Source organism: Panthera leo, chromosome A1 (assembly GCF_018350215.1).
Source record: "Panthera leo isolate Ple1 chromosome A1, P.leo_Ple1_pat1.1, whole genome shotgun sequence".
In the NCBI taxonomy this organism is placed as follows: domain Eukaryota; kingdom Metazoa; phylum Chordata; class Mammalia; order Carnivora; family Felidae; genus Panthera; species Panthera leo.
In genome coordinates this window covers 10859873-10877804 of record NC_056679.1, presented here as the reverse complement: position 1 = coordinate 10877804, position 17932 = coordinate 10859873, and the positions used below count along the sequence as shown (strand labels likewise).

Sequence of the window (17932 nt, the reverse complement as noted above, 5' to 3'; positions counted from 1 at the left end):
TAGTCCTTATTTATGTTCCTGATGTTGGGAAATGTATTAGGAAATAAATCATCTGATGATCAAGGACTGGCAGAGGGCGTTTAATAAAATGTCAGCAAATTCAGGAAACATGTCAGGAAGTAACTCACCATAGTGAGGAGACAAAATGGAGAAAAGTTTGAAACCATAAGGGAAAAGGGCAGCCTACTTAATGGGGAGGAACGTTATCTGCAGAATCCTCAGAAAGATTTCACTGATGCAAAAGATGTTTCACTTGGTTGAAACAATGGTTTTAGTCACTATTAAGCAATAACAAGTAAATTACCAGAACTGCCGTGACACATGAACTCTGGGATTCTTTCCTGGATGCTATTAGATGATAGGAGGTAATCTGGAGTTCTTGGTCAGCTGCTTAGATTCTACTCATTAAAGGAACTCAGAATGAAGACAGCAGTAAAGACATTCAGGTTTTGCCTCATGCTTTGGAAAAAGGGGTAAGAGAAAAATATAAGATGTGCTTGTTGACTGAGGTGCTGTGTTTCCCAGCTATACTCTCTCTCAGGAGAAACATGGTAATAGTCAATAAACAGCCTCTGTAGTCTTTCTCAAACATAAAATAAGATATGGACAAATGCAAAATATAATTTTATTTACCTGATTGTTTTTCACATATGAGCTTTCATGGTAACGACACATCCAGGCCTTCACAAGTAAGTGTACATTTTCAAAACTCAAGTCCAAACTTACTGGCCTTTTTGAATGAAATTTCTCTGAGTAAGCAAACGGACCCAATCAAACCACTATTCTTAAACCCCTTTAACACGTCTCATCCGTGTGTTTTATGAAGACAGAACTTCCTAGCCGTAGGGATGCTACTTTAAAGAAATTACCCTTGAAAGAGATTAAAATGTAGTTTTGGCCGTTGGGGTGTCCAATTTTTCTTCGTGGCCTGGGCAATCTCGAGAAAAATAATCTTGTTTGCGATCTCAACTCTGCTGACACTAAATAACAGCCAAGAGGGTGAATGGTACTAGGCTTAGTCTCTGTCTCTCTGCCGTTTTGTTGGATGCAACAGCCTCCTGTAAAGATGTGCTTTCAAAGTTTCTACGCCACCGGCATAGAGGGTGAGGCTGGAGGCGGGCGAACATCTCAGAAATCCTTTGCCCTCAGTTCAGTAGGATGCCGATGATTTCCTTTGACGTGGAAAAAGCAAAGAGAGAGATGTGAGGTTTACGTGACGATGGCCACCGTGGAATGAGGTGTCATGAATGTTTTTATTTTACGGACGGTGCAATTCAACTCAGAAGCGGACATGCAGTGCCAACGTGCGGGGCCTTCACTTGCAGGGGGGTAGTGTCGACCAGCTGCGGATCAACGGCCCATCGGCCTACTATGTGTGGTTTCGCTAGTGCATTTCCGAAATGCCGAGAGCGAGCAGAACCCATAGGTACAGTTCTTCGCACGGCTGATAAGTAGTACAGCTGCCATCGGAACGCAGTGCCAGAAGTCACTCTGCTGTGCTCTCTGTGCAGAAAGGTTTGCTGTTGGGAGAGATGAAAAGCACTGCAGGTAGCATGTTCCAAACGCTGTCCTTTTCTTACAGGTAGTCCCCTGGAAGTCCGGGGTTCCAAAACCATTGCTAGGAAATTGGCTTCACTATACCGTCCCCGAGGGTTATCTTGTTCAAAACCCCAAGTTTAAGTGCGGAGGAGTCATCCGTCCACACAATGGATGTCGAGAGACTTTCTTTCTTCGTTTTGAAAACGGATTTCCTCCGATGTTTGTGCAGCAGCTGTTTCAGCTTGTCTTTGAAAAAGCTGGTTGTGAGAGTGTAGAGGATGGGGTTCAAGGCACTGTTTACTGGAAGGAAGAAAATGACTATCCAGGAGGTGATTGTGCCTGGAGAGGGAAAGGAAATGTGGGAAATGTCATGAAGCGGAAATTTTAAACAGACACAAATAGCACATAACGGTTTGTAGTCAATGTTCCTTTGGGGAGGGCTTCCTATGACAGTTTTCTTTCACCATATTGAGACCTTCTCTGTTGGAGGAGCAGAGGACCTATGAATTCAAGGTCCTACCATTCAGAAATTTTTGAATTTCAGTAACTACTTGGTAGGTTGTTGGGAGGCCAACTGAGAGGAAATATATTAAAAAAAAAACACTTCATAGATGTAAGTGTATATATGTGTGTGTATGTATGTATATATATATATATATATATATATGATGTATTTTTCTTGTCGTTATTGCTTTTCTTTATAGATACGTAAGAAAATGACAAAATACTTCTTAATCAATAGATCAGTGTTCAGGAAATATCTGGTCCGGGCTCAGATGGGACCTCGGTCTTAACTTCACTCCTCAAGGCCTAACTGTCCCGCCCTCGTATTCCAACCATCCTTTTCAGAGCGGAGGCTGAGGATGTGACGAGCAAAGGAGAATACATCTTCCAACTGAATCAATCCTTCTGTGTGAAGCCTTACAGACGCTCATTAGAATACGGAGGGAAAGACGCCACAAAACTTCCTTGTGAGTAGACGTTTGTGATGATTGTGCCCTTTCCGAATACATCACGCACTTGGTGAGGACGAAGTGTGTTTTTGCCCTTTCACGCAGCCTGCTCTTAGGTTCATTGAGCTACGGGACCGTGGGCAAATCACCTAAGCTCCCTGGACCTCAACTACCCTACCTGTGAAAGGGGCTGATGATAACTTACTTGATCGAAGTCGGGGGGCTGGGTGGGCCACGGTCGGCAGCTCTGCTGACGTCCCTCTTCAGCACTAACACCTGCAATTCTGCGACCCCCCCCCCCCCCCCACACTAGGCTGCCTCCTCTTACACCTTCAAAAGTGTAAAGAACTCCCAGCTCAGGTGAAGAGCTGGAGGGTAAGGCCAAGGATACATTCCCTGTCACTCTCCCTTGTCTCCTTCTCTTCCCTCCCCATCTCACAATTTTCTTATCCTTTAGACATTGTTCTTTGTTCTTCTTTGCCCTGCTTTGTTCCTTCCATCCTTTCTGTTCTTCTTTCTTTTCCATTTCTTCTGACTGCTTATCTGACCTCCCCTCCTCTTTTTCCTGCTTTCCTGTTATCCCCTCCCTTCTCTTTTTTTCTGTGTTTGCCTTCCTTTTCCTATCCCATCTTCTCTTTCTTGTCCTTATTTATTTTTTTGAACTGGAAAGAATATGGAAGAAAAATACCTATATTTAGCATAACTCAGATTTATTAAGCTTTCATAATACTACATTACGGGTCTTGAATTTTTTTAAATTAGATAGTATGGACCGTGCATGATTGAAATCAAAACAAAACCAAACAAAACAAGTGGCTTTTTGTCTGTTGTGTTCCCAGAGGAACTTGTGACCAGGAATGAGACTTCCCATTCAGTCTCAGGGTGACTCACTAATGTAAGGTCAGCAGGTGACTTCTGAGAAAGGAGGGCTAAAGCTGGCTTATCTTTTGGGCTGACCGCATGTGCTGTCAGTGACATGCCATGGTGGGGTACACCCCAGAGTTCTTGGAGGATGAGGACAGGATGGGTTTAAGTCAATGAGTCCAGCATTTCCTACAACACTTGGGGAGTCAGACAAGCAAGAAGGGGCTTAGTCAAATGTCGTCAAGGCTACTCTGTTAGGTCCACCCAGTGTTCAAGACAGACCTCAAAGGATTGAGCTATAGATGTAGAGAAAGACTGATGTGTGGGCCAAATAAGGTTGTCACAAAACATTTTTTTTTTCCCTTTCTAGTTTCCTATCATGATCTGGAATGTTGTAAGCTCTCCAAGGATGATGACTACTCCTGTGGCTCTCAGATACCAAAACATCTTGATCACCAGACCTCCCCTGACTCTAAATCGGACAGTGCTATGGGCTGAATTGTGTGCTCCAAAATTCATGTATTGGACCTCAGAATGTGACTGCGTTTGGAGACGGCCTTCTAAAGCTGCCATTAAGTTAAAATAATTTAGATTGGTCCTCATTCCAATCTAACAGCTGTTCTTAGAAGAGGGAAACTTTCATACACATAGAGATACTGTGGGTGCATATGCACAGAGGAAAGACCACGTGAGGATAGGCTGAGAAGGCAGGAGGGCCAAGGAGGGAGGCTGCAGCAGAAATCTGCTGACACTTTATTCTGGACTTCCAGCTCTCCAGAACTGTGAAAAAATAAATTTCTATTGCTTAAGCCACCCAGTTCGTGTTACTCTGTTATGGCAGTCCAAGCAGAGTAATACAGAGGAAAAGCCTCAAGGAGTTGACAGGCTCACAGAATATGAAAACTGGAAGGAATTCGAGAGGCCGTATGAACACAGTCTCGGTGAGGTGAGGTGATCTGCCTCCATTTCCTCAACTGGTCAGCGGCGGGATTAGGACAGAAACCCAGGACTCCTGCCTCACTTGGTCCTTCTATCACCACACAAGGCTGCCTCCTCCCACATCAAAAACAAGCAAGTGCCTGGGGTGGGGGAGGGCATCAAAAGGCGTGGAAAGAGAAGTTTGGGAGGTTGATGAGACAGTCCCCTCCCACCCTGTTCCACCACTCTCGGACCAGCTCAGCATCTTTAATTAAAGAAGCATTTATCAAATAACATTATGCAAAAAAAAAAAAAAAAAAAAAAAAACACTTGTGGAAAGATAAACAACATATGGTCCCTATCGTCCTGAAGCTTATAATCTGAAGGGAGCAATGAACACATAAAAAAAAAATAACACCGCTGGGAGGCAGCTCGGATGAGGTTAATAAGTGAAGTGCAAACAAAATGTCGCAGACATTTAAGCAGTTGGGTTAGATGGGTGTGGGTTGGAGAGATACCTAGACTGGTACCATGGGAGAGGGAGTATTTGGATTGAATCTTGAAGGATGAGCAGGGGTATTTAGGAAGCTAGAGTCCTACAGGTTGAGAATATAATCCAGGTGGAGGAAACATCTTCAGCAATGTCAACACATCAAAAAGGTACAGAAGGGAAAAAAATCCTAATCATTCGAATGGATTAAGTCCCAGGAAGGAGTTCACATAGAATCCTAACTAATGAAAGTGTTTTTTCTCTGGTTGAACTAGGGGTGTGGGTGGGAGACCCCGTTCCAACAGACATCTAACACTCTAGAGTGGAGCCTGGATGACAGAATACACGAGGGCGGGGTAGGAGGTGATTTTTAATGCCGATCCCAGCACTTGGATTTTATTCCATGAGCAACGGAGGCCCACGGACCTTTTAGTCCTGTTGAATTCGGAATGCAAGGATGTAAAAATAGAACTGTCCAGGACGCTGTCGCACACTGGATGGTTCGTCAAGTTCCTCAGCGGTGACCATTAATATTTAAGTAATTCTGCTCCTCACTCACATGCAGCTGAGTCTCCCCAAGCAATGGCACATGCATTCTTAAGGCATCTGCCCTCGCCACTCAGTGAAAGTTCCCAAGTAGTCAGCCGTGATGTCTCTCTTGATCTGCACTTTCACACCTTGCATCTGCCTTGTGATCAGTCTAAACTGACAGGTTAAGTGGCAGCTGTGGGTGTTGTGTGCCGTTTCGCAGCGAGGCACTTGACAAGACCTCCCGTGACTGCCATGCACACGCCAGAGGGACAGAAATCATTACAGCTGCTTGTTTCCTGGACATTCATCACTCTTTTATAAGCGCTTCCGAAGCGTCCACCCCATGCTTGACCCTGGGGTGCCAAGATGAACAGATACAATTCTGCCCCGGATGAGCACCCCCCCCGCCAAGTAGAAACCCCGTGTCCCTGGGAGTCAGGCCAAAGCTCAGGTGGCCCCTCGATGACTGTGATTTCTAAGTCCCGGAAAGGGGTTCGCATAAAAACCTAACTAATGAAAGGGTTTTTTTTTCCTCTGGTTGAACTAGGGGTGTGGGTGGGAGACCCCATTCCACCAAACATCTAACACCCTAGAGCGGAGCCTAGAGTGACAACCATACGGCAAGGACCGTGAAATAAACTGGTGGTTCTTAAGGAGGGGTGTGTGCCTCAGAATCACGTGGGCACATGGAGAACTTTTCCAAAATACCTGCGTGTAGCTCTTTGTCCCTGTAGATGAAACCTGGGCTTTTTGTGTATATTTTGATTTTGTATGTGTCCTCTTGGTTAAGAGCCGCTGTCTAGCTCAGATAGAAACGAGACACTAAGTGTTCGTTTTTTTTCTCAGTCCTGTTTCCTTATCGTCCTTGTCTGGATTGCACCACTGCCCAGTTACTGTCTTAGAATACAGACTATAAAGTATTAAGGAAAATAATAGTTGTTTGTAGGTGTTTACAGAGAATTTACTATATGTAAGGCACTGTATTCTGGTCTTGCCAAGGGGCTAAAGAAAGCACAATGTACTTGGGAATAATAGAAGGGACTGACCTGGTATTTCCACCCGGAAGAGGGAGAGAATTTTAATTACAAATACAGGAATCCAGCAGATGGCATCAGAGAACACTATAAAAAAGAAACGATTTGCAACAGCCACCTCTCTTCCAACATGATTCCTCACTTCCGAAGTCTGCAAGGCAGTTTTTTTAATGGAACAGAACATAATAATATAGGAAAACACAATGATGAGAAAAGCCAGCAAGTTCACACCTGTTGGGAAAAGCACAGCTCTTAACATCTCAGGTGTATAAATCAACAGTAAAAGTGTTGTGTTACATAGATGCTCATTATGGCGCCTTCTTAGGCTGTACTTCCAAGGATATTTTTGTATAGGTCCAGTGGCGATCAGCTAAAAACCCTGAATCCAAGGCTATCAGCTGCAACAAGCTAAAAGAATTGGGTTTGTCAGATCAAAAAGATACTGGAAACACACAAACCCTTTATAAAGAGTTTCAGGCCTCTGAAATTCAGATCTAGGTGTAGCATGAGGTGAATTTTAGCTTTTTGAAAGCCAGAATAAAGCTATTTTCATTTTTCAGTCCCCACAAATTCAGATCTTAAGGGATTATTGTAATCATCTGATTATCTCAAAAAATAAACATGACCCCATTTCTTTATCTTATAAATAGGAACAAGATGACTTGGAATATCAAGAAGATAATAGCCTCAAAAACATTATCTCCCATGGTTTTTGGTCTTAAGTAAAAAATATTACATAGAACAAGAATGCATTTTTTGTTTTGTTTTTTTTTCAGAGAGCTTACAGTAATTTAAACTAAAATTCAGAACCCTTTAGACTTGTTTTAGAAGAAAAAAGAGAAGAAAAAATAAAAAAATTCAACTGTACGAATGATTTTTTAGGGTCAAATATATTCTCACTATAGGGTCAACTTCTCACTTAACATCACTATCTTATAATGCTGACTTCTTAGTCACTTTGTTATATTCTTGCTGGAATAAAAATACTAAGAGTAATTATCACATTCCTCACTGTGAGCATAAAACATGCATACGATTTCGAAGTTGTTTAAAAAAATGTTCATCTGAATCTAGACTATGTGTAAGATGGGTGAAGTCTAGGGGAGAATTGTATAAATTCCCAGTGTTCTGTTGCTTTTATCCAAAACATTTCACATTCCATAGAATCTCATAACAAAGCCATTCAATAGAATTTTATAAAATTGGTTTATCTTAGGCCTCTTGTCAGAAACTTTAGTTAAGAATAACAGGTAATGACTTTTAACGATGATCCTATAATACAAATTGTGAAAACAGACTTACAGGAAGGATTAAAATCGTGTGTTCTGAAAGCACCATAGGGATGTGAGATGTTGGCAATAGGGGAGACTAGGTGAGGGGTAAATGGAAGCTACTCTCCTTGCAGCATCTCTCTAAATCTTATTCCATTCTAAAATAAAGAATTGATTTCCAAACTGTGTATTTGTATATTCTTTAAAGAGAAAAAAAGGCTCTAGGACTCTTCTCACAGGTAAGCCAAGTGTATATAGGTGATGATGATGATGAGTGTGTGTGGGTGTGTGTGTGTGTGCGTGTGTGTGCACGTCTCTTGATCTACCTGGAATACATCACAGGTGCTATCTTACCCCACTCTCCTTAACTATAAGATCCAGCTACACCTAACTTCTTGGCCTTTCATCTGGGCCTGTTCCCTGGCTTTGGACTTCTACCTCCACTATGTTTTTTCCTGGAACAGACTTCACTTGGTTAATCCTTCCTTATCCTTTGGGCCTAAGGATTTGGATTCATTCCTACTGGAAAGCTTTCCCCGGTGCTCAGATTTGGGGCCTCCTAGAACATCCAGTTCTCCTCCTTTGTGGCATTTGTCAGTTTGTGACATAAGAATGTGTTTACTTGTCTTCATCCTCCTTTCTGGTGGTAGGTCTGTGAGGGCTGATCTGTTGTGTCTCCAGTGTCCAAAAGAGTGCCTGGCCTATAGCAGGTGCTTAATAAATCATTGATGAATCAGCGAATGGAATGGAGCGGAATGCGTGTGTGTGTTAGGAGTGGTCTCTATGAAGTGCATCTATGCTAGGAACAGCTTACAACGTCCATGAAAAAATAGCTATAGAACGGGGTCGTATGTGAAGAGTATTATTAAAATGGTGCTAAGAAGGTATATTTCTCAGAAGAAGAAAAGGAATCCATGAAGAAGAGCTGGACCGGTGGTTAGAGCGATTTTGTGAAGTATCTTAAGTGACTAATGTACACTTGACCTTGGCAGTAGCAGGGAGTCATTGAAGGTCTCAGAGCTGAGGCCTTTTTGATACTCAGGGAGTGAACAGGTTAATAGAAGAGAGAAAGCCCCTGAGGCCAAAAGACTAGTAAGGGCTCATGTAATAAGCCCTTCAGGGTTGAGGTAGTGAGGTTTCACATGAAGGTGATGCTAGGTAGAGACTGGAAGAAATAGAAGGCAGTGGTATATTTTGATGAAAAAAAATTTGATGAGAAAGAAAGGATGATAGAGCTTATCGACCACTTAGAGAGGGAAAAAGATGAGAAGGGGAAATTAAGATGAGAATACTGCTCTAAAGAAATGATATGGAAATCGTCTTAATTTTAAACAGCAGGGATACCTATTGGACAAAAACAAATGTGTTTTTTTTTTTTTTTAACCTTAAAGAGCTCCACTTCTCATTCACTTTCGTTCCAGAGAAGGTAGGATCTTCTTTTCTTAAAAATTAGAGGGAATTAAGAAAAACTGAAAGCAGTTTTATTAAGCACTCTTCCAGTTTTGATTTTAGAGCTGCATTTACCAAAGGCAATAAACCTTCTTGGTATTTCCATTCCAATAATCTCCTGTCAGTGAGTTTCCAGAATTTTATTATTATTATTTACTTAACTCATATCTAGATTGTAAAAAAAATAAAAATGAGTTCAGATAACTTGACGGGGTCACAGGTCAAGGTACTAACCTAGACTTCCTCCAGCTCATAGTCACAATGTGAAAATCAAAGGGTCTTACAGGTAATAAAAAATCATCCAGAGATCCTGACAGTATGTTTTTGTTTCCCATACTAAATCTCTATATAAAAAGTTTAATAAAAACTATACTCAGTAAGAATTTTTCTTTAAAAAAGGACACAGTCTTGAGTATATTCATTTACTTTCTGAAAAGGACAAAAACACCGTTGATGAAATATATGATATTTCTACCAAAATTATGTTGGCCCAGAAAGTGAAAAATATAATTTACCTAGGAAAATTCCAAGAGAATAACCTTTGCTTCCGATATCTTCTGTTTGGTCATAATAAAGTGGGAAACACACGCCATTTTTTCCATAAAAGTTTCCAAAATAATCCTCATTCCAAAACGGAATCACAGCTATTAAAAATCCCATAATCCAGATGCAAATGAGGATGACCGAGGTCTGCCATTTTCCAGGACGAATATTACTGAAGGGAAAGACAATGACCAGAAACTTCTCCAAAGTCAAGTACGTCAGCAGCAGGACGGAGACTTCGGTGGACAGCATGGCCAGGAACCCCATGAGGCGGCACTGTAAACTCTCCATCCACAGTAACGCATACTTCTGATACTGCCCACGGTATTTTATATCAAAAAAGCCAATGAAGAACAAATAAACACCCATCAGGCAATCTGCACCTGTTAAGGAATCAATACATTGTATGTTGATAGTTCCCAACATTTCAGTTTCGGTTTCCTAACTGGGTCTACTTCCTTCATCCTGTATTAAATGAACTAATATAAACACCTACACTACAGCGATCTCTAAAAGCCAATGGACTTCACAAAAAAATGTCCAATTCTAAAATACTGTACTGGGTCTTTGTTTTATAATTTTTAAAAATGGTGGTGTGCGTGAGGGGGTAAGTTTTGTGGGGGAAGCTAGTTTTTAAACAGTAGATAAGTATTACTGGCCTAGTTAACAAAGAGAATAATTTTCTGGGCTCGAGGAGCATGGGTGCTGTTGTAATTGAAGGCAAACTGAGCTTAGTTTGTAACCCACAACCTGTCCTCCATAATCTTTCTGTTGATTCATTAGCTCCCTGTTACCCCATTTCCAAGATATAACCCCCAGCGGTGAATGCTGGATCACTGCAAACTCATGCAATCTAAAACAGAAAGCCAAAGAGAACAGTAGTTCATACTCAGAGAAAAAAATGCCTAGCTCATCTAATCCGTACTAAGTGCCTTTGTTGAAGGCCAATATGTATCTAGTGCTCAGGTCACAGAAGACATCCTAAATCCATTTAGGTAGGAAACATACTTACAACAAAGGATTTTGATGGACGTAGCGTGGGTCGTATTTTCAGCTTTAATGAAAGATCTCATGCCAATGACAAAAAGATTTCCAAAGCAGGTTATGAAAGCTATAACCCAGACAAATATTCTGAGGATATTGTTAGCCAAGAGGTCCTCAAATGAAGAAATGCCGTCAGTCAAGGGCATACATATGCGGACATGGGGAGCATAGGAGCAGTATCGAAAGTTTTTGAAATAACTAAATTCAAAGGGAAAAAAAGAGTCACTTTACAGCAATGACAGAGAAACTACAGTTGCCATCCTGGCAGAGCTGCTGCTCTCTCAGGGAGGCAACTTCACTAGGTGTGTTTATCTTTGTTTAATAATGATTATGCAATTAGAGTGTTTCCTCATTACATATTACGTTACTCTGGGCAGTGTTCTTCTTGGAAAGACAAAGAACCTAAAGGGCATAGAAATTCTGTGGCTTGACCGAGATGTGTCGGGTGAGGACATGAGAATGTGAAGTCTCCAGGACTCTATTTCTTCCTAATTTCCTGGATTATTCTCTAGGGTATGGTAAAAAGCAAATTGTCATTGTTACATTGATCTGTAGCACACATTCGGGGGCTTGGGTCGGGGATGTAAAGGACCTCGCCGAAAGCATTCCTGCCTGGTACTCAGTTTAAGTACACTCACTTACCCAGCCTCCTTTCCCCTGACACTGGCAGGAAGGGAGAGTCTCTGAGACTCGGAAACCTCAGACTCACGGGAGCTAGGAGAGGAAGCAGATTTCTCACCAGAGCCTAAAAGGGCTTACACAGTTTCTAGAGAAAAATACAGGCTTGTTTGTGATCAAGGTATTTGTGACCTAGGTGTGTGGAAGCTTCATGTGATTGAATTGGGAGGTCACTTGGCTTACTGCTGCTCCCTAAACCTGTGTATGTAGACTTTTCCCCCCCATACAACTTCTTTTAGTTCATTTCTCTTTGTCTAATCCTTTTTTTTTTTTTTTTTAACCATCTCTCCATTCAGTTTTGAGACTACAGAGTTAAAGGAAGCTTTCCTTAGCCGCGGCCTCAAGGCCCCTCAAGACTGGATGCCCGGATCCACTCACCTCCTTCCCTTCATTGCTAGTTCCACCCGGGCACCCTGTCTTTCTTCCCAAACTCAAACAAGCCAGGCTCACCCCCTTATCACTGCAGTGCTTTTGCTGTTCCCCCTGCCTGGAAGATTCTTCCCCCAGATATCGCCAGGCCTGCTCCCTCCCTTCGTTCTGTTCTGCTCAGATGTCCCAGCTCTCTGACTTCTATGTGAACCATCTACATCTTCCCTCTGACCCTTCATCTTGTTCTGCTTTTCTTCACGGTATGTGTTAACTATTTGTTCGCTTTCTGGGTCCCAAAGCTAAACGGAAGCTCCGTGAGGCAGACACTTCTCTCTCCTGTTCATCCCTGTGTTCTCAGATCTAGCACAGGGCCTGACACATGGGAAGCCCTCATCTAGCCACTTCCTAGATGAGCAAGTGAATGATGGATAATTCAGCACTGGGCTTGTCAGGTAGAGAAATAGGGGGCCATCACTGCCCCCAAGTAGCTCAGAGCCTAGCTTCCTGACATCATCTATCCGATTCAAGGGGCTTGATGTATAAATTCTCTTTTTATCTTCTCCCTGCCTGGAGTCCCTGGCACACACCTGACTTGACCTCTTAGTCTTAAAGGAGATTCTTAAAGGAGATTCCATCATGTCTGCTGCCTTCAGACAGAGCCAGCTAGGGTCTTGGTCATTCAATCTCTCCTCCTGCTGTGACCAAGGCACTGGCTGGCAGAAAGTGTTGGGGGCTATGAGGTGGATGTGTTTCAATAAATGGTGGACGAGGAAGGTGAAAGAAGAATAGATCACTCAGTAGAGAAGCAACTAACTTAATACATTTTCTGTTCATTGTCGGGACCTTCTTGACCTCAACCCGAAGTTCATAGCTTAAGCAGCACCTTCTCCATCATGTTCTATTAAGGGTGAATTTCTCTGTCCCAAAAGGACCTCACATTCTGCCTGCAACAAGGAAATGATCGCCTCACTAACTGGTGCCACAGAAAGGGAAATTAGGAAAGCCATGTGGATACGCGTCAAATATCTGTCTTTTAGTAGTCACACCTACTGCAGAGACATAAACGTGTTGTTCTCCCCAAAGAGCACTTTCACACCAACCATTCCATCCATTTGCTGCACCCAAATTGTAATCTTACATCGAATCCTCCCTACTGTTGTGGATAACAAGGGTTAATTTTTGAAATCATGAACACAGAGATTATACAGCTGGGAAAGAAATGATCATGTCATAAACACATATATTAACACAACTTACACAGTGCACTTTAGCCAAATATATTAAAGTGACTTATCAAAAACTACTATAAAGATTAATTACCTCCATTTTGTAGTGCACTTAGTAACAGTAACAACACCTGGAATTTATATAGCACCTTTCTTCCTAAGGGCTCAAATCTTAGAGCAGCCGACTGCTCATTCATGTGAGGTGAATTAATGTTTCCAGGTCTCCTGAGTACCATTTAGCCAGTGGCTTCATCTTGTGTAATGTGTGGCATTCTGGTACCCTGATCTCTTATTGGACCTCAATTGGATAAACAGCGTGTTTCCAGGGAGAAGTGTCTCATGTCGGCACATCATAATATTGAACTCTATTTGACAGGGACCAAAGGTGACAAAATTAAAAAGTTCTCAATAAAAAGACTTTTCGTGCATACAAACACATTGCAGTGATACATTAGACAGTTTACACTAGAACATTGGCAAGATTTCACCATGCTTACTTCTCCACTCTTTCATACATACATACATGTGAGAAAGATTCGTCATGGGTTGAAACATCCGCGTATTTATATTTGGAATCTCTATCCTTTCCAGGTCTCTGGAAAACATGCACAATAGGTTTCATGTGTTTAGGGCTTAACTTTTTAATCATCGCATTTTGTCCTATCCTAAATGCCATGCTTCAAAGTCTTGTTACCAGTTCAAACCAGGATGGAAATGTTAGAGTAAACTCTCTTAGAAGATTGCTATTTCTATTTATGCCTTCGGTAAGTTGGAGCTGATTTTGTCACTTGAAGTGCAGAATTAATTCTAATAAGACATTTTCATGCATTTCTTTGATTTAAAAATGGCAGTGGTGATTAGTGTGATCGTGAAATTGGCTGCACAGTTTGGTTTCATGGACCACGACATGTGAGTTGTGGAGGGTTTGACAGGAGCTGGTAGTTCCAATCTGAGAACATCACTGAAGTGACTTTTGTGGGGGCCTGGATTCAAATGCAGTTGTTTCTTCCAGGCCTATGGGTCTTTCGGGCGGAAAACCAGGGAAGCGGTAAGCAGGGCTCCAACTCTGAACAAGCGTTCCTAAGATAGTAGCGGGAAGTATAATGCCTTTCCTTCCCAGACCCCATGAGATGTCCTCAGAGGGCTGCAGTGGGAACTCCTATACTCCTCACTTATCCAGAAGCTTCTTCAAATACGGATTCTTTGAAGACTCTTTAGGGTGGCATGAATTAAGGGAAACTGCCATGTTCTCAGGAAACAGATGGAGAGAGGAAAATCTAAAAAGACAGAAGCCTCTTACTTTTCATGGTTATTTTTGAAAGCTGTCTGATTCTCACTCAGTTTCTTTTTGCTTGATCTGAGGAGGGATTTCTCGACATGGTTCTGAGGTTTCCTTGGCCGTTGACTCCTTCATAGCACTGCCTTTTCTTTGGCAGTCAGAAATGAAACCTAGCGGAACATTTATACTCCAGAATCATCACAGGGCCCGTGCTGCAGGAAACTCGAGTCCTTCTTACAGGGTTTGTTTCCCTCTTCTTTCTTTTCTCTCTGGCTTTCTCCTGGACTTACCGCAGTTTTAACTCTACATGGATTATTTGATCATTTGGTTCATAGCCGATAGTTTCCAAAAGGGCAGAGGTCATTACATCTTGGATGCCTAAGACAGCGCTACAGGTAAGTTGATGGCTGGCAAATGTTTGTGGAATCAATATGTCAATGAATCTTCAAACAAAATGAGGAAAGTCTTTTTTTCATCGGTGGATGCTTACTAATGAGAGAGAGCATGTTGAAAGAGAACCTAAATCTGGCATTAATTGCCAAAAGAAAATTATTTAGCAAGAAGAAAAAGTGATATTAAGAATAAGGCTTTAGAATTAAATGTGCAAAGGCTTTAGGCTGAGATCAGGTAATGCATATGTTCTCTGTGTAAAAACAAATTTGAACCAACAATGGCTATTCATAGAAAAGGGATGAGGAAGTTCAAAGGAGAACTGGCAGAGTTCTTGACACTAATATGTTTGAAATTTTAAAATACGAAGCAACATTAAGTGTCTGAATGTTCGTGTTGCTAGGATATTTTTTTCTTTACTGATAGAAGTAGAAAAAGCATGCACTGTAGACCAATGTCAAATAGACTGTCGTAGCAAATGGGAAAGGGAAAAGCAGGCAAGTCTTATATAATTTGCTTTTTAGCAACAGTTCAGTAACCAACCTACTGAAAATGTAATTCTTCGGGAAAATTGTAGGATGAGATTTTTCCATACGAACCCAGTACATGTAGCTTCAGACACAGAAATGGTCTTTGCAACAGATTAAACGGTAAAAGAGGTGGCTTTGTTGTCATTTCAGCACATACTTGATGGTAACAATGATATTCACAATTGTCTGATGGCATGGGCTCAGATTAAGAGCTCTCTGCATAAAGTACCCATTTAAAAATAAACGTGGTTCTAAGTAAAATATATCCACTCAAATGATAATCAATATACCGTTATATTTCACTTACAGAGACTGAAGTTGTTTAAGACTTTCAAACTGGTTCTTGTGGAGATACAAAAGAGGATTGGACGACAGATTCCTTTTGTACCATTAGAAAGAGGAAGGAAAGAAGCATCAGGATGTTATTATTTTGGAAGCTCAAGATGTTGCCATTTAAATCTGATGATGGTGGGTGGGAAGAAGAACTTACAGTTTCTGTAGAAGCTTCAGGTCTTTAAAAAGGTGGGCTGGTAGTTCCATTATCATATTGCTAGACAGGTCCCTGTTGATGACAGCGAAAACCCAAAGCAATTACATTGGAAATAAATGACATGGGTATTACTCTTCACAATTATCACCATCCCATTTGACGTAACAGAAAATAGGATCCAATTTAACCATCCTGATAACTTGTTACAAAACAGGGCTCTGTGAGTCAGCCAAATGGATATGTTTTCCATCATTTCAGACGTGTGACATTTTGCTCATCCAGTTCCTGTCTGGAATTTCCTCTCAGTCCCTCTCCAACACATTCCCAACCTGGCTTCAATATCTACTTTGATTAATTTCCTCTGTTTCAGGTACTCTTTGTACACTTCGATCATTCGTTTTTGTGATTCCTCCTGGGTTCAAGTATGTGATATCTTATTTATCCAACTCTATCAGAAGCTTTCTGAGGCCAAGACCTTTGCCTTTACTTACTTTGCATTCCAACTAAGACGGTATTGGCCACATATTATCTCCCCAGATAGTCTTGAATGGATAAGTTCATGCATTTTAAATCTATTTTGTTATAGTACTATTTTTTAAGGAAATTAAAATTTTAGAACAAAGTATCACAGTACCGTCCAATCCATGAAGAATCATGGCAAAGTGTTTCTAGAGAATGTAGAAAAGGATTGTCTAGGATCAGAAGGAATCAGGAATCTTTAAGAGTCCAAAATATGCTTCTGAACCAGGGAAGGTATTGAGAAGTGAAACAGACATTCAATTGCTTAAGAGTCAAACAAAAGATTTTATCTATTTTTGATGCTTTGGAGCTGTTGATGGATGGATAGGTGGGAGCTACAAATAACTAAGACTTAGATATCTTTCTAAAGAAGCTTACAATTAGAATAAGCAACTAGATTATAAAACAAGGACGGAATGAAGCAGGTGCTATTACAGACCTACTGACAAAAGAAAACAGAGGAACGAGTTGGAAATTAGGAACTGCGTAAACAAAGCTTTATGATTTTCATAGGCGGAATAGAAGAACAGCTTTTCAGGTGAGGGTTAACCAGGCTCAGAGAAACAGAAACTTGGAATTCGATGACATCTTCTCTAGTTGGTAAATAGCCCAGCGTGGGTGGAGGATGGAAAGTATGGGGAGATGTGGAAGAAGTGAGCCTGGAAATAAGCACGGAGTCAAAATGGAAGGGCCCTGAACAGATTCCAAGGTGGTACTTCCCAGAGCATAGCCCAGGCATCAGAACCAAGGAAGATGCTTATAAATCCTGGGAGCCCACTCAAAGAACTATCTTGGTGCCCACTCCAGCACGACTATCACTTCATAATCTCTGAGTGGGGGCAGCTTGGTGACATGCATTTAAAGCCAGTATCCCTTGTGATTCTTCTGAACATTAACATTGAGAGCTAGCAACAAGGAGTGAGAATATGGAGAAGGACAGGGGCAAACTGTGCTCTGCATTATGGGAAGACAGTTCTGTCAGAAGCATGGAAAGTCAAGGAGCAAAAGGATGGAGACCAGGCAGGAGGCTTTGACCCTGGACCGGGTGAAAGAAGACGAGGGCTTAAGGGGGCACAGCCAGGGCTCACTGTCCGATGGGACATGAAGCGTCACGAGGGTCGGAAAGAAAGGAAGAGGCTTTGAGCCTGGCTGCCGGGAAGGATGCTGATACCACCAAGATGGCAAGTTCAGGGGAAGAAGCTGACAGGGGGGTAAGAGTCATCTATACATTAATTGTAACAGATGCTTTTGAGGAGTTGTCATGATACCCAAGTATAGACATCCCGCCAGCTGGAAACTTCTGATCTGAGGAGCTGTAAGCGAGCAGAGAGCCCCAGGGTTGTAGCGCAGAAGGACAGCCACAGGCACGCATGGGTCAGCGAGAGCGTGACCACACAGCGAGACGATGATGTCTTGTACAGCTAGAAAACATCCTGCTAAGGGTCACGTTGAAAAACAAAGTACAGTCTCGTAGGGGAAAGGGCTTTAGTGGCCTCCCTTAAGTCTGTTTGATTCCTCTCCAGGCAGCGTTTGTGGTCATAATGGCTCAGGAAAATTATCTAACGCTATTGTAAACTGAGGAGTTAAAAATACCTCGTTCAAGTTAATTCTATAAACTTCTGAATTTCTTTCCACTTACTGGGGACTAGTGGATTGCAATGAATTACTGGTGGTCTTTCACAAAGCAAGCTAATGGCTCTTTTGGGGGGCCGGGGTGTGTGGAGCTCTGCCAAAGTGTAGGATAAAAGGAGGGTTTGAATAGTTTTCAAAATACGAACTCCGTACCACCATCTCCTTAAGTTTGTACCTAAAACG

The 17932-nt window shown here is 41.9% G+C and overlaps 1 protein-coding gene across 1 annotated transcript in view; it reads right to left on the bottom strand.

Annotated features, from left to right (window-relative positions):
- Positions 1–463: 463 nt before the first annotated feature.
- Positions 464–17932, bottom strand: part of RXFP2 (relaxin family peptide receptor 2) — a 42381-nt gene continuing 24912 nt past the window's right edge. The window contains exons 12-18 of the mRNA XM_042954258.1: positions 15599–15670; positions 15416–15487; positions 13433–13504; positions 10605–10834; positions 9565–9975; positions 6342–6560; positions 464–1878 (exon numbers count right to left, since the gene is read on the bottom strand). Coding sequence (XP_042810192.1) covers positions 1619–1878; positions 6342–6560; positions 9565–9975; positions 10605–10834; positions 13433–13504; positions 15416–15487; positions 15599–15670 — 1336 coding nt within the window. The 3' untranslated portion in view covers positions 464–1618. The remainder of the gene's footprint in view (positions 1879–6341; positions 6561–9564; positions 9976–10604; positions 10835–13432; positions 13505–15415; positions 15488–15598; positions 15671–17932) is intronic.